Source organism: Suricata suricatta, chromosome 17 (assembly GCF_006229205.1).
Source record: "Suricata suricatta isolate VVHF042 chromosome 17, meerkat_22Aug2017_6uvM2_HiC, whole genome shotgun sequence".
Lineage (NCBI taxonomy): Eukaryota > Metazoa > Chordata > Mammalia > Carnivora > Herpestidae > Suricata > Suricata suricatta.
In genome coordinates this window covers 42,965,743-42,982,874 of record NC_043716.1, presented here as the reverse complement: position 1 = coordinate 42,982,874, position 17,132 = coordinate 42,965,743, and the positions used below count along the sequence as shown (strand labels likewise).

At 40.2% G+C, this 17,132-nt stretch overlaps 1 protein-coding gene across 7 annotated transcripts in view; it reads right to left on the bottom strand.

Moving 5' to 3' along the window:
* The window catches only part of TLK2 (tousled like kinase 2), a 127,264-nt gene that overhangs the window by 16,283 nt on the left and 93,849 nt on the right, over positions 1–17,132 (bottom strand). For all 7 annotated transcript variants that reach the window (XM_029927384.1, XM_029927383.1, XM_029927386.1 and 4 more), the window contains 5 exons: positions 13,279–13,345; positions 11,979–12,076; positions 10,380–10,461; positions 5,145–5,236; positions 306–395 (listed from right to left, as the gene is read on the bottom strand). In XM_029927384.1, the coding sequence (XP_029783244.1) occupies positions 306–395; positions 5,145–5,236; positions 10,380–10,461; positions 11,979–12,076; positions 13,279–13,345 (429 nt within the window). The remainder of the gene's footprint in view (positions 1–305; positions 396–5,144; positions 5,237–10,379; positions 10,462–11,978; positions 12,077–13,278; positions 13,346–17,132) is intronic.

Below are 17,132 nucleotides of genomic sequence, written 5' to 3'. Positions count from 1 at the left end.
AGCTAGTAGCTTGAAACTGGACCTGTGGAGAAATTTACTATCACAGAAATTGTCAAATACGACATATTAGCCCTATTCCTCCCCTGCCCAAGCTGGCTGTTAAACACAACTATGTGAGTCCTGTGGTGGAGATGTATTTGCTGGCCCAAACATGAATTCACACAGGATCACTTGCCCATAAGTAAATGCACTTGGTTCTCTCAGAGAATATTTCCTTGACCCAGATTTAAGCTCTATTTCATGCATAGTCAACACACTGGAAGAAAACAGTACCAACTGCTAAGCTAAAATGGCAGGGCACTTACGAGTCAGTGTCCAGTGAAAAGTAATCATACAGCTTAACTATTCTGGGATGATCCAGTTCTTTGTGAATCCGGTATTCCCTACACGCATGCCTGTAAACAAAGTGCAAAATTAACATTTTGTATTTTGGACTATCTTTTAGACCTCAAAAAGGATACTTCTACATATTCTCTCACTTTTCCTTGTTTCTGCCTACTCATTCCATTCAGTTCTGGCTGGCCCTGGTATCTTCCCTCACCCTGTTTTCACTATTAGTATCCATCAAGCTGTTGAGAAAACAGTAGGTGCTCAAATATTGTTGAATGAATGGATGCCAACCTTTTCAAGTTCATTCTATCATAATCTCACCTGTTTTATATTTATACCCAAATATCAAAGCTTTAAAAATTACAAAGACAGTTTTTTCTCTCTCTTAAATGTTTATAACCTGGGGATACATCAAGAAATCAATTTTAGAAGGTAAATTCCTTGGGTAAAAGGATTACTGACTGTATAAGGCAATTAGTAGTATTATGTATTTGTTTTTAAATGCTCCTTACAAAAAGAACTTAAAGGGCTATCAGCTTTACTTTCTCCTAAGAAAATGTGAAACTGATAGAAAATTATGAAGCCCTAGTCTTCTTGGAATAAGAATTTACACACATACATATTAACATCTTTTTTATTAAGTACTTTTCCAATTTAAAGTCATTTAATGAGATTAGGAACAAAAAGTAGATTATATAATCTGACATATTCATTAGGTTTTAAAAGAACAGAACCTGTTTATTCAACATAATTACTAACAACTTTTAAAGTCTCTAGTGCCTATTTACAAAGAGAGGAATAGAAAGTTCTTATATGTTAAGTAATCTAGCATCATTTACTTTGGGGCATTTTCTTACATGGCAAGACCAGAAAAGAGAAACTTTCCAGAGTGTGGTAAAACAAAATTAAGGTGACGTCTTCTGAAACTGGTGTACCCCAGTATGTCAAAAATACATAGAAAGTACTCAACTAAAGAAAAGCTGAGGAAACAATCAGGGCAAGGAGGAGAGAGAAACAAGAATCTAAAAGTAATTAAAATGTATTTTTCCCGAATGGAAACGGAGCCTGACTAAGCCTATTTTTTAAGCTGACACTTTTGGCAGTGTTTGCTTCTTCGGACACTTCATTTCATCATCTTTATGTCTTTCTGAACAGGAAAGATGGCCAGCACTTAGGCAGAGAAGCGTCAGGATGCCACTACACTGGGACCTGGACACCTGGCTGCAAGAGTCCCAGCTGGGTAATGCCACTTCTCTGGGCTTCGCCATCGCTGCACAGGACCAGAGGTGTCCAAGGACACTCCCTGGAGACGCAGGTCTCCGGAGCCCCGGGGCGGGCGCTGAGCAAATGTAGCTCCGGCCCAGCTCCTCATTCCACCTAAGCAGCAACATGCGTGTCCTTTTCGTGTATCAAGATCCTACTAATAGTTCATTCAGAAAAATTCAGATGATGCTGTTAACAAAAACCAAGTTTAGAAAGCTAGGGACTAACCAGATAACCGTTCAACCACTTCTTACTTTAACATACTAAAAATCTACAGTTGTCTGCCCTTCTGTTTTAACTTCTTGATTTTGTTGTGCATTTCAGGGCAGAGACCGATTTCTCCGTAAAGGTATAAGAAATAGAGGAAATGAAGGAGGCAAAACTTAAGAACCAAAGGAAGGGTCATTCAAAGTCCTCGCCAACGAAGGGCACTTGCTGAGTCCTGGAGCACGGAGCACACTCCCTCAGCATCACGCGAGGCAGAGGCCCGCTTCTCAAGCTACATCACGCAAGGCGGCGGCTCTTCCGCATCCCTCACATGTCCAACTTTTCATTTAGCATCCAAGGGATCAATGCACTACAGAAACCTTAATTAGAAACTGGAAGAACCTTATCCGCTAACATGTTAGTCTTTTACTCTTTTATAATATGTGGATATATATTCAGACTTCCAAAATGACTTTATCCTAAAAAATTAGAAGACCATCATACATAAGTGTATACCAACTAACTCAGATAAAATTTTTTCTGTGGACAGCTTTATATGAAAGGTTTCCTACAACAGAGTTTTTAATGTGTTATTTGGGGGAGTTAGGGAAATCTTGCAAAAGAAAAAAAAAGAAATCTTATAATACCTACTAATGTTTTAATAATGCAAAAGTAAAATAATCAGTTTGCTTTTTGTTTGTTTGTGGGGGAAGGAGAGGAAAGGAGGCTGCAGAACAGAACTCAAAATTAAACAAAACAACACCTTTTATTTTGAGTTATTCCTCCTTTTTTACTCAAATAAATGTCCTGATTCCAGATGAGACTGGGAAGTCATTCCCACGAAAGAAAAAGCAATCAGAGACGTTACCATGCAAAAGAATAGCAGCATTTTCATATTTTATACTGTTACCACAAAACTAAACTGTACCACTTTTTAGTTTAATACTAAATTTTTAAAGCACTCTCTAAAATCTGTTATATGCTTGCTATACCTCTTTAAGTTCAAAGTAGTTAATGACATTTTGCTAATTCACTATTATCTGTATAGCCTGTATTCAACAGTATGATTTCATATTGAGCAAAAGCTTTCAAAAACAGGTAGAAGTGCTTAAGAGTTTCTCCTAGGCGTGAATGGAGGTCTTAGGGACTCGGCACACCCCGCCCCCACCCCACTGTCTGTCAGCAAGGAAGTGGCCCCTGCAGAGACGACTCCAGAGAAGGTACCCAGGCGCCATGATTCCCACCTCTGGTGAAGAGCAGAAAGGCACCAGCGTGAGCCTGGAGCTGGACCAGTAACGAGCCCAGAGAGCTGAGACCACCCCCTGCACCTGTTCTATGACTCTGCCTGGTAGAGAAATGTGAAGAACGTACCCAATCTCTACCCGTTAGCACTGGAACAGCTTGCCAGGGTGTCATGGAAGTACACGGCCCAGGCTTTGATCCCTCACTGTTTCAAAGGGCTAAGGTGAGCAGGACCCCACCTGCAGTCACCACGGTATCCCTCAGCTGAGTCCTCTTTAGGGCCAGCCAAAAAGCTGGACACTGAGACCAGGCAAAGTATGTTCGAATCCCAGCATAGGAAGCACCTTCTCAAGGCTGACCAAGGCTGCCCCTCACAGAGTCAAGTGGTTCAGAGCGGTCAGGGCATACATCAGCTACAGAAGAGCATTTTTAAAGAGAAGCAAGTACCGTTCCAACTCCGTACACACTCTGAGAGTCTCAATATAAGGGGGCACATTTCGCATTTATAATTGGTCAGAGCAGCATGTGGCTTCCTTCTCTGAAGTGCTCCTGGCATTCCCCGTGGCATGCCATTTGTCCCTGGGTGCCAAGCGACTGGAATGTACTTGCAATAATGTAACTGTTCCTCAGAAGCAGCTGGACTGCAGCTGCCTGTCGTGGAAGATACACACACAGGGTGCCACGCATAAACCACACCTCATCCCTTTTCCTACCTCCACTAAGCCCGACTTCTCTTAACGCCAGAGGAACCTTCACTTCCCCAGTGCTGAGTGCCATTCAGCATGGAATGGGGGGAGCTCCTGGACCCCTGATTAGTAACACGTATACAGCAAGAGTTGCCTGGTCTGTGCCCCAAGAATTGTTGATCATGCAGAAATGTTTTACTTTCCCCCTGAGATTCAGAAGCCAATTAAAAGGCTATTTCAGGGTGCCTAGGTGGCTCAGTCAGTTAGGCATAACTTGATTTTGGCTCAGGTCATGATCTCGTGGTTTGTGGGTTTAAGCCCGCATCAGGCTCTGTGCTGATGGCGTAGAGCCCTGCTTAGGATTCTCCCTCTCTCTCTGCCCCTTCACCACTTGTGCTCACTCTCTCTGTCTCAAAATAAACTAAACTTAAAAAAAAAAAAAAGGCCACTTCAAAGTCCACTGCTTTTTTCCCTTCAAAGCACAGCTTGTAAAAAAAATAAAACAGAAACAAAAACAAAACTTTCGCAAAAAGGAGGGGAGAGAGGAGGTGAGTTGTTTACATTAAAAGTGGATGTCTTCTCCTTCCAGGGTTAGGACCTGTCTAATTCAGTCCTTATACCTACAACAAGGAAACAATATTAAGCCCAGTGGGGATCCTAATAGCAAATCAGGTATGCATTACCTCCAAACTGAATGAGCCATGAATTCCAACCTTCTGAAGCTTGGGGTGGGGTGGGGGGAACATGCAAAGCTTGCCATTAGTAGATCAAAGAAATTCACACCTGTACATTCATTATATTCACTCTATTCAAGAAGTCATCCTCCCGGCCCTTCTCCCAACAGAGAAGAGGGAGCGCCAGCCAGTGGCATTCGGACCCTGAGCACAGAGAATCCAGAGGGGAACTGAGGGGGAGGGGATCACAGCACTGAAGAACTGAATGTCAACAAGCATCATTGCAGTCAACAGAGGCACCCCAGCTGCTCCCCCTTCCAGTTTCCTCCATAGAGAAATGACTGAACAGGCAGGAGAAAGCCCTGCCCAGAGCCCCCCAGGATGCCCAGGCCAGTGAAGGACTCCATCATCTACTTTCTGCAGACAGCAGACAGTTTCCGAGGCTTTACTTGTTTACTGTAGCTAACGTTACACACACAATGGAGAGGGAGATTGGAGAGCATGGCTTTTGGATTAAGGGAAGTCTAGATTTAAATACCAGCTCAGACATTTCTTAACTATTACTCAAATTCTGTAAGTTTCAATATACTCATCAGTAAGATGGAAAATTTCTTCACTCTCCCAGGATCGTCTTAAGGATTAAATGAAACAACAACAACGCATGTACAGCTGTTAGCACGATGCTCGAACTACTGCTGTTACTAACAAATTTTGAAAAATCAGACACTCTAGGATCACTTACTTGTGGTAATTCTCCTTTTTCTCATCTCTCCAGTTTTTATTTAACTGGTGAATTTTCACAGCTACATATCTTTGTTCTGTTAGATCAAATGCCTGCAAAGAAAAGGGATAAATTATGTTCTGGATAAATGCCAACAAGAATTACAGGCCAAAAAAAAAAAAAAAAAAAAAAAATGGACTCGAAGCTTCTATTTAACACATCCATGATTCAAAACCAGAAATCATCATAAAATAAAAACAACAGTGGATGACAACACATCACATACTTGTTTCAGAGTTGCAACCGTCCTCTTGAAACTTGTGAGCAGATAGATAATTTAGGCGTCTCCAGACGCAGCGGCACCAAGGGGCTTAGGAAACAACCCAGTACACAGCACAAACAGCACGACAGCCCATGCCTTACCAGTCACCTCCCAACCGTTCTCTGTACGGACATCATCCACCCTCTCTGGGGCCTCACTCGCTTGGGCTATGTCTCGCCCTCTGCTAACACTGGGGCAGGACATTTCTGAAAGGCCGGGGACACACACTATTGGCTCCTTAAGAAATAACCCCTCCAGATACACCTCTTCACTATGTTTGTTTAGAAAATAACCTTGTAAAATTTGTTATATTGTGTTAATTAAAATACAAATAAAAGAACAGCCCTGCCTTTAGCCCCACCCACATATGACGGGCAAATAAAAAGCAGTTTTTGATCCCAACATGTCTGAAGTTAGTCACACCAGGTCACTTTTCCAGTAGAAAGGGACATACTTTCCCCTAAGACTGCCACTGCTGGAAAATCCTGTATCGGCCAGGTAGTGCTACATCACGGGGGTTGTGAAGGATGCTGGGTGTAAATCACAGTTGGTAAAGTGAGTAGTATTTAAACATAACAGGGTATTTTTCCTGTACAAAAGAATTTATTGAAGAACTCCTTTGGAATGAACAGGTTTTCTTAGTTTTTAAAGTTGAGATGAGGGGCCCTTGGGTGGCTCAGTCAGTGAAGCCTCAGACTCTTTATTTTGGCTCAGGTCATGGTCTCATATGGTTCCTAGGACTGAGCCCCACATCGGGCTCTGCGCTGAGAGTATGGAGCCTGCTTGGGATTCTCTCTCTCTGCTCTTCCCCAGCGCTCGCCCGCTCTCTCTCTCTCTCTCTCTCTCTCAAAATAAACTTTAAAAAAAAAATTAAAGTTCCAATAAGACATTTAATACTTTAGTTCCAGCACTATCACCACCATTCTACCAGTTTCCACAAATGTATGAGGAGATGAAAGCAAAAGGCACAGGAACAGTCATGACTACTGTTCTATGAATCTTTTAAAATGTAAGCTACCTATAGGAAAGCACTAACTGCAAGAGACGGTTCCTTATAAAAGAAACTTTTACTTTATACTAAATTTAAACCAGCATTTTTAAATATAAAAACTATACAATTCAAACAGAACACCTTATTTCACAAAAATGGAAACTTTTGAACTATTTTTCTTACAGAGCCTGAAGCCCACCTGCAAGCTTAGAGAGTATCACGCCTTTGCTGTAGAAAACCATTAAAAGCCAGATCGAATACCACCTAATTTGTAAGAGCACTAATGATACTACAAGTGTCTTTTTGTCCATATTTATGAATCCAAGACACTGTGATCCACCACTGATTTAAAAAGGGCTTCTGGAGAGTGGAGAAGAGCAAAAGAATCCCTACATGGAATTTACACATCATTGGAAGAAGCATCTAAATTTCAGGAATGTTAACATGTTTAAGGAGCACCCTGGGAAAAAATAGGCTGAAGAAATCACTAACAAGTAACTGGGAAGCACCAAGAACAAATGCTGATGATTTTAAAGAAGTATCTGTTTCACTTGTGGATTTATAGCCAAAAGAATTAAAAGCAAGGTCTCTCCAAGGTATGTGCACACGCGTGTTCAAAGCAGCACTATGCACATCCACAGGAGAGGAAGCAACCTCAGCATCCACTACCAGATGAATGGACAAAGATAATGAAGTGTATGCATACAATGGAATATTATTCAGCTTTAAAAGAAGGAAATCCTATCACATCAACATGGATGAGCTTTGAGAACACTATGCTAAGTCAACTGAGCCAGTCACAAAAAGTCAAGTACTGTAATTCCACTTATACAGGCATCTAAAAGTAGTTAAGTTCACTAAACCAAAAGTTTCAGAATGGCAGTTACCAGGGGCTGGGAGAGGAGTCTTGTAGATTAATGGGTAAAGTTTCAGTTTTCCAAGATGAAAAAATTCTGGAGATCTGTTTCACAACAACATAAATTATACCTAAGACTACTAAATTATACACTTAAAAATGGTTATAGTAAATTTTGTGTTTTTCACCACAATTTTTAAAATTATCAAAAATAAAAAATACACTGAGTTTTTGACTTAAGAATGAAAACAAAAACAAAGAAAACAAAAAAAGGAAAGATTAAAAGCAAAAGTTAATGAAAAAATCAGAGCAGACTTGATCAAAAAGTTGATTCTTAGAGGAAAAAAACCATTGACTCAGCTCTGACCCATCACTCAAGAGATATAAAAACAAACATTTCGGAGGCTCCTGGGTGGCTCAGTGCGACTTTGGTTCAGTCATGATCTCACTACTAGTGAGTTCGAGCTCCAAGTTGGGCTCTGTGCTGACATATTGCAGCATGGAGCCTGGAGCCTGCTTCAGATTTCTATCTCCATCTCTCTGCCCTTCCCCCACTCACACTCGCTCTCTCTCAAAAAAAAAAAAAAAAATTTTTTTTAAATAAATGAAAATAAACATTTCATAAAAAAGAGAAATAACTAAGGTATGAATGATATTTTTTTAATGTTTCTTAATTTTGAGAGAGAAAGAGAGCATGAGCTTGAGAGTAGAGGAGGGGCAAAAAAGGAGAAAAGAGAATCCCAAGCAGGCTCCACACTGTCAGCACAGGGCTAGACGTGGGCTCCACCTCATGAACCGTGAGACCATGACCTGAGCTGAAACTTAGAGTCAGACACTTAACTGAGTCACTCAAAGTGCCCCACGGAAGACATTTTTAAATCAAGGTGAAATAGGAGATTTTCCAGGAAAACGATCAACACTGACTTAAGAAAGGAGAGAAAATCTGAAAAAATCAGTATTTGTAGAAGGAAATGAAAAGGTGGTCAAAATGTTTTCCTCTACAACGACATCCACTCATGTGATTCTGAGTCTGCTCTAACTTTTAAGGGGCCAAGAATTCCTATGCAATGCATTCCAGGGCCTGGGAAAAAAGAAATTTCACCACTTGCTCTGGATAACTAGGGCATAAAAGCTAGACAATGTTGCCTGTAAACAAAAGATGACTGTGGGCGAGTTGCACTCATGAACACAGATAAAAAATATGAAATACTAAAAAAAATCAAGCTCAGTAGCACACTAAAAATAATATTCTCGTTCTGGAAGTAGACAGTAATAGTAGTTGTACAACATTATGAACATACTTAATGCAAATGAATTGTAACCCTAAAATGATAAATTTTTTTATATATCACTACAGTAAAAATTAACACTAAAGAAAACTGTCAAATCATTATGTTGTACACCTCAAATAAATATATCATGTATGCCAACTAAACTTCGATTAAAAAATATATACACACATATATACAGACACTATTGGTTATGGAAAATAGTTATTTTTTATAACAATAAAAGCCAGGGGGTGGGGGGAGGCGGGGGAGGGTGTATGCCTGGTGGCTCAATCAGTAGAGTGTGCAACCCTTGATTGCGGGGTTGTGAGTTCAGTCCCCAAGGTGGCTACAGAGATCACTTAAAAATAAAATATTTAGGGTGCCTGGGTGGCATAGTTAGTTAAGCGTCCAACTTCAGATCAGATCATGATCTCACAGTTCATGAGTCTGAGCCCCGTGCCAGGCTCTGCGGTGACAGCTGAGAGCCTGGAGCCTGCTTTGGATTCTATGTCTCCCTCTCTCTGTCCCTACCCTACTCATGCCCATATCTCTCAAAAATGAATAAACATTAGGGGCTCCTGGTGGTTCAGTTGGCTAAGCCTCTGACTTTGGCTCAGGTCATGATCTCATGTTTGTGGGTTCAAGCCCCCCGTCAGGCTCTGTGCTGACAGCTCAGAGCCTTGGAGCCTGCTTCAGATTCTGTGTCTCCCTCTCTCTCTGCCCCTCCCCAACTCATGCTCTGTCTCGTCTCAAAAAGAAATAAAACATTAGAAAAAATTAAAAAATGAATAAACATTAAAAAACTTTTTAATAAAAATAAAATATTTAAAAATAAACATAAAATATTTTTAAAAGGGGGATACAGAACTAGTTTTTATCTGAAATGAACACATTATTTTGCTCAAATGATTTCCCATATAAATTCATGGGGCATAACGTAAATCCCATCAGTGAAGGCTGCACCTCAGGAAAAGGGAATTCACAGGGCCAGGCAATAAAGACCCATTTAATAAACTAACTCTGCATGTAAAATCCTGGTGCCAGAAACACCTACAGAAACAAGGAGGTGGTGATTGGTGAACATGTTATGAATCCGCAGCTATACTGAAAACCTGCGGAATTTCTCATTTAGTGCAAATCAACTAGAGGCACAGTGGTCTGATCCTCACTGGCCCGGTTCTAGAGTCAGGATGCTTCTTGAGGATCCCAGAGCTACTTAATGCTCTTAGAAGAGAACTTTTTAAAAATAAGAAGCAGGTTTTCAAATAAGAATTAACTTTAATACATCTATTTAAAAAAAAATCATAAGAAAAGTAACACAGTTATTTTAAAAAATTTTTTAATGTTTGTTTACTTTTGAGAAAGAACATGAGTGGGGTGTTCAGAAGGGGGAGAGAGAGGGAGACACAGAATCTGTAGCAGGTTCCAGGCTTTGAGCTGTCAGCACAGAGCCCAACGTGGGACTCAAATTCATGAACTGCAAGATCATGACCTGAGCCAAAGTCAGACACTTAACCAAATGAACTACCCAGGCACCCCCATACTTATTTCTACCAAATGTGAGGCAGGCAGTACAGAAAAAAAAAAATAAAAATCACCTTAATTTCACTACTGAGAAAGAGTGCTGTTTTTCCTTCCTGTTTTTTTACCCCCCCAAACTTGAAAACAGGGCAAAATACTGTATCCTGCCTTAGGAAGTTTGTGAATTTCAACCAATAGATAGCAACCCACAATTATCACTATTCTTAACATTCTCCAAGTCAGTAATAGCCAATAATTTAATCCTTAGTCTTTATAACCAGTTTCTTACACTTACCTTGTAAACTTCACTGAAACCTCCTCTACCCAAAAGATGTAACAACAAATATCTGTCATTTAGCGTTGGATGATCTTTAAATCTGCGGAAACAGGGAATACAGAACATCCTGAGGTCAAGGACTACACAATCTTCCATACTGGCAAAATTCCTAGAATATGTAACATGCTATACACATGATTACAGCTGCTACTGATAGTTTGGTGACACCACCAATATAGCGAACTGTGACCATGAAGTAAGTTACATAGTTCAAAAAGACCACATAAACACAAGGAATGGCACTGGCCAGAGAGCCGTAAGGTACAGCTGTTAGCACAGCCACAACTGGACCTGTGACCTTTGTTGACCCTTCTCCTTTCTGCCTTGCTATGATGTAAGGCAGGTACAGACTACAGTAGATCAGGGATTTTCAAAGTGTACTCAGTTCCTCCAAAGTATTCAAAAGCCACAGGTTCCCACCATTCCAAAACTAATACAGTAAAATTCCAAGATATTTTACATGGCCTTAAAAACAGATCTGATTATAAAGTAAATCACATGTTTTGGGTACATTCATTTCCTCTTTGAAACAGACTCATGATAGAACTGTTTCTGTCACACAGGATTCTACCTTGTGTTGACAAGAGAGATTCTGGCAAAAGTAACTTTTAAGACTATTTCTACCTAGTTCCTGATCTTACACAGCTCCAATCCTGGAAAACGATTTTATTTTTTGACACAGTGGGATGCCTGCAAAGAGTGGTGCCACTGTTGGGTGGCGGTCGGCTCTGGAGTTCCACAGCAAGTTCAGCTCTCTGTTTAGTCACAGAGTTGTGGGGCCCTGGTCAAATCAATTTTGTTGGGCTATAGCGAAGACAGCTTAAGGGCACTTAGCTCTATGCCTGACACGTACAGAGTGCTCGGTCATGGTCACTGCTGTGGCCCACCACCTTACAGAAGGAAAGACCCATGGCTCACACTGACCAAACAAAAATACACAAGCAACAGCTATGTCCAAAAATATCATTTGTTAGAGTCAGAAAAATACAGGAAAGAAAAGAGTACAAACTGAAGCTATTTCCCATATTAATCCACTTTTGAGTTTCAATCCTTTAAATGGCTCATAAATAAAAGTGGGCGTTCATCTACGCTTAACACACTAAATTTAAGACAGCCTTTTTTCAAATCTCAGCATCCAAAGGGCCCTGCAAGGTCATTCTGAAAAGTGCCACCTCAACTCAGGAGCCTTTCCACGACACCACACTGTCACCCACGCTTCCATTTCGCAGGGCTCTGCAGGCATCTGAAAACACAGTGTGTCCCAACCACCTACAACTGCAAAGCTACACTGTTTAGTGACCTCTACTTGTGTGAAAATGCTATAATACAAGTATAGATACATATTTAACATATAAATCTCATATACTTACATATATTGAAACCAAAGCAAATCATAGCTGTGTTCACAAACCTGTATTACACCCTGTAATAGAGCTAACTACACTATGGAATCATTTACCCAATTTATATTAAGCAGAAACAATCACTCTAGACCATTCAATTCATGTCAGAAAGTGTTCAGCAATCTCCAACCCAACATACCCCCAAGTTGCTTACTGTGAATTATCTTCATTATGTATCCTTTTTAGTTCCCTGATATGTAGATTTCTAACCCTTTCTAGCCTTTCCAGCTCTGCCTGGATCTCTGCTTCCTCCTAAGGTGAAAAAGAAAGAAACAGCTCAGAACACAGGAAACCACCTTTTCAGAATCTCATTTCAAAAACAGACATTTCTCTTAAAAAACTCAAGGAAAATGTTTCTTCCACATTGAAGAGGATTTTTTTTAAGAACTAAAATTTAATTTAAAAACTTTTTTATGATTATTTATTATTGAGAAAGAAACAGAGCATGAGTGGGGGAGGGGCAAAGAGGGAAACACAGAATCTGAAGCAGGCTCCAGGCTCTGAGCTGTCAGCACAGAGCCCAACGTGGGACTTAAACCCATGAACCGTGAGATCATGACCTGAGCCGAAGTTGGCCGCTTAATTGACTGAGCCACCCAGGCGCCCCAGAACTAGAATTTTAATAGCAAAAAACAGCTAATAGGAAATAATAAATAAAATTCGAACCATACAAAGGAGTACAAGTAAGAAAAAAGCCCTCTGCTCCCTTGTCTCCATGCCTATTCCCCAGATGTAACTGCTGTTAAGTATCCTGTGTAAATTTTCAGAAATGTTCTCTGTATTTACATACAGGCATACAATTTTTTTTTTAAACAAAAATCCGGTTCTCTATCTGGTTCTGCTCTATAAGCATGGGTTATGCTTGGTGCCTTAAGTTCTACTGTTTTAACAAGATCTGAGAACCCAATGGGAAAAACACACACCAAAAGCAGTTAATTAAATGCTTATTGACTACCATTACCATAAGTAGCATCTACCAAAAATACATGGGCTGTTGAATTTAGGAGATGGACAATCTATATTTAAGACACCTCTGTGAACATGATCAATAACAATTTTTATGTAGGTGCCTTTGTGTTACAATATGGTTGGTACAAGTTTAGGCAAGAGATAAGAGCTACTTTACAATTTAAAATACCATTAAGAGGTTTTGGATCAAATCTGAACCACCTGCTCATATTGAATAATTTCATTTTTACTCTAAGGATAACTACTTATGAAGCTTTATGTGATATGCAGAGTTATCTGGTGGTACATCATTGGTTGAAAAGTGCTCTCATTGGGGGCTGGAACTGACTCGAAAATGGAAAGACAGGACTTCCCGCATTAGAAATACTGGACATAATGGGGAGAAGAACTACTCCAGGTGTTAGCAGGTATGCCCAACTGTGACATCTGCTCTCATACTACATGCAAACTGACTTCTCCAGATATAGTCTTCTCATTATACTTACCTTTTTAAGATGACCTAATCTGAGTTTGAAGATTTCTTCTTGTTCATGGTATTCTGCTAATGTTAACCTGGAAGATAATGGCAGAAATTACAGTAAATTATTTGAAATTATAGTGTGCCTATTAAAAGAGAAATGCCAAAGCATACCATATAGTAGAGTTAGTTTTTTGTTAAAATAACTAAAAGAAAATAACTAAAAGCTAGATTATCTTGCAATTTGACAAAAGAAAACTTCTGTGATTTATCAGATGTGACATGAAGGAGGCTAATTTGCAAAAAAAAAAAGAGAGAGAGAGAGAGAGAGAGAGAGAGAGAGAAAATCAATGAGCTTATATATATATATATTTTTTTAAATGTTTTATTTATTTTTGATACAGACAGAGACAGAGCATGAGAAGGGGAGGGGCAGAGAGAGAAGGAGACACAGAACCGGAAGCAGGCTCCAGGCTCTGAGCTGTCAGCACAGAGCCTGATGTGGGGCTCGAACCCAGGAACGTGAGATCTGACCTGAGCCGAAGTCGGAGGCTTAACCAACTGAGCCACCCAGGCGCCCCTGAGCTTATATTTTTACATTATTTATGAAATGACTATTCTCCATACAATCTCAAATGAAAATCCTGGGAGAGGTAGCCAAAAATTATAGGCCTGAACATTTTTTTTAAGAGACAGTAATGATAAAAAGCCAATAGATTTGATAATTTTTGAGAACCTCTATAGACTCTGATACCATGATAATAAGTAGAAAGACATAACAGAAGAGTCCAGGATCTGGAGTGTGAGGTCTAGGGTTCACAGTGCAACTTAGGCCAATGGCCACGTGACCTTGGACAAGCAACATTTTAACTGAAAGCCTCGGTTTCTTAAAACTGCAGCAAGCAATAGTACCTAAGACCGCTGCTGTGACTACCAAGTGAGAATGTGAAATAATCCCCAGTTATAAAATGGTATTTGAATACAATTCTCAAAGGGCTGACTTGATGGGGCAGTCACTTGTTGTGTTCCACCTACTCCAATCACAACTTTGTATCTGAAGAATGAGGATTTAAGAAGTGATAGCTTACTCCTCCATCTTCATCCCCTTCACATTCTAGAAGCACACATAGACTTCAAGGTGTGAGATGTCACTGTTCAGCTGTATACCAAAGAGCAGGAGAAAGAAGAAACAGCTCTCTTACCAACCAGGAAGAGCTACCTAATAGCCTCTGAGGTCTAAGAGACTAACCAGAAGAAACACATCCACCAGCGCTGTTACACCTGTCCCTTCACAGAGGCAGAAGCACTTGCATCCATACTCTATATCACACCAGCAGAAAAGGGAGAAATGAAAAATTATCGTTAGGGATTCTCTCTGCCTGAAATAGGATCAATATCAGAGGTGATAATGTGACTCACTCTAAGGCGCCAGAGGACTGTTTCTGGCTTCTGGCCAAAGGAATGCACCAAGTCATAGATACGTTAATTGAAAACTGGACTAGTAGCCTTCCAGCTCGGACTTTCCACAGGCCTCCAGATGGCAGCTGCTCATGGACGCACCACTGGCCTAGACTGAGCTCTAATTACTGTTCTATGGCAAGGAAACAGCCTATGTCTTCTTTATTAACTCCTAAGCCAAGAGTCTTTTGCATTAGCATTAAATAATTTTCAAATAATACTGGAAGAACAGTCTCTTCACAAAATAAATCTGGGAGTGATCAGATTAATGTGTACATTTGCCCAGAGAATCTTTCAAATCTGGGTTCCTACTTGGACTTTCTGAAAGAAAATATTTTAAATTTAAAATCTAATTTAAAAAATATTTAGTGAAATGCTTGGTTTTAAGAATGAAGATATCTTCCAAGTTTATTCACTGTGTATACTTTTAGCACTATCCTCAATGAAATTATTAGTTTATTTATGTGTTCATTTCCCCTAAATAAACTGTGAGCTCCTACGGCTGGGGCTGGATCCTTGATCTCTGTATCCCCGGTGTCCAGAATAGGGCCAACTGTACAATAAGCATTTAACATAAATTTACTAAACGAATGTCAAGGAAAAGGCTCCCCCAAACATCAAGTCTGTATGAAGTAAGGAATGGGGGTAAGCCATCTTTCTCATTGGAATGGGATGTCACGGACTTTCGACAATAGTGTAGTACACATTTACACTTGAGGTGGATTGCAGGTTAATGTTTTTGAGAACTGATATGAAAACCTAAAGGCAAAAGACATATTCTTCAATAAATTACACAATATCATTATCTTTTGACTATCTTTAGACCTAAAACTTCTTTTCAAAGACTCCCACCATGACAGCTTTGCAAAATTTCTTTTTCCCTTGAAAAAAACCAATGAAGTCACTATACACACACTGATTACAATACTGATGACTATTTCCCTGAAATATGTATTTTAAATTTCAAACATCCAATTCAGGAATCAGCTTCATGGCAACCATCAATTCTTCAGAGACTGCCTACACTTCTATCTTTAGATCTTTTAGTCCTTTTTTATTTGAAAGCTTTTTGAAGACAAAGGCAGAGACTTAAATGTCCTCATATTAAGTATGTATAAGAAATATTTTAAATATGTAGATAATATAGGTTTTATTTCCCATGTCAATTCTGTTTGGCAGTTCCTGCTCAGTTGACCCAGGGACCATTCAGCTCACTGTCTGCTTTCGTAAATGAAGTTTTATTAGAACACAGCCACACCCGTTCATTTAAGTACCGTCTATGGCTGCTTTCAGGCCACAAAAGTCAGCAGTGCAGAGTAGTTGCAACAGAGACCAGCCTGCTTACAAAGCCTCAAGTACTTACCATAGCCCAGTACAGAAGAGGCCTGTCAACTCCTGCCCTAGAGGAAGATTCCGTTAGTGATCAAGAATGGGATGACCAGGGGGCGCCCGGGGGGCTCAGTCAGCTAAGCATCCGACTTCGGCTCAGGTCATGATCTCACGGTTCATGGGTTTGAGCCCCCACTGGGCTCTGTGCTGACAGCTCAGGGCCTGCAGCCTGCTTCAGATTCTGTGTCTCCCTCTCTCTCTGCCCCTCTGCTACTTGCACTTGGTCTCTCTCTCTCTCTCTCTCTCTCTCTCTCTCAAAAATAAACATTAAAAATTTTTACAGAAAAAAAGAAAGTGGTGATCAATTAGGGAAATCTGACACAGGGCAGGGGTGAGAAAAGCAGGCACCTGTATATACTAAGGCTGTGCTATCCCTCCTATTCATGGCAGCTGTGTGACACCTGCTGATGGGCATTAGAAAAGACTACACTGCAACTGAAGATACTGGTGTTTCCCACAGGTCCACAGAACAGGAAAAAATATTGGTGACGTCAAGATTTGGCTTACTGGGGGAAATATCCTTTTCCTAAAATAAATACCCATTTTTTTTTTCTTAGTTTGCTCCTACAGTTTTTGTGACTGTTAACTAAGTGCTCTTTAGACCAGTTAAGAGCATTCTTCGGCTGTACATTTTTCAGTCTGAAAGAGCGGCCAAGTAATCCCCCTAAGATGATGCCAATGTACCACAACCCAGAACCACACATATCGTCTGGCCACCACGATGCCATCACACCTGTTGACAGAGGGGCCAAAGACCATGACGTCAAATGACCTTATTTCTCCCGTTCACTTTAAAATACCTAAATAATAATTAAAAAGAGAAGAAATAGGAAGTGTTGGTGAGGATGTGGAGAAAAGGGAACTCTTGGGCAGTGCTGGTGGGAATGTGAATGGGCGCAGCCACTATAGAAAACAGCATGGCAGTTCTTTAAAAAATTAAAACTAGAACTATCCTATGACTTCGCAATTTCACATCTTGATATTTATCCAAATGAAATGAAATCACTCTCTCAAAAAGACCTATGCACCCCCATC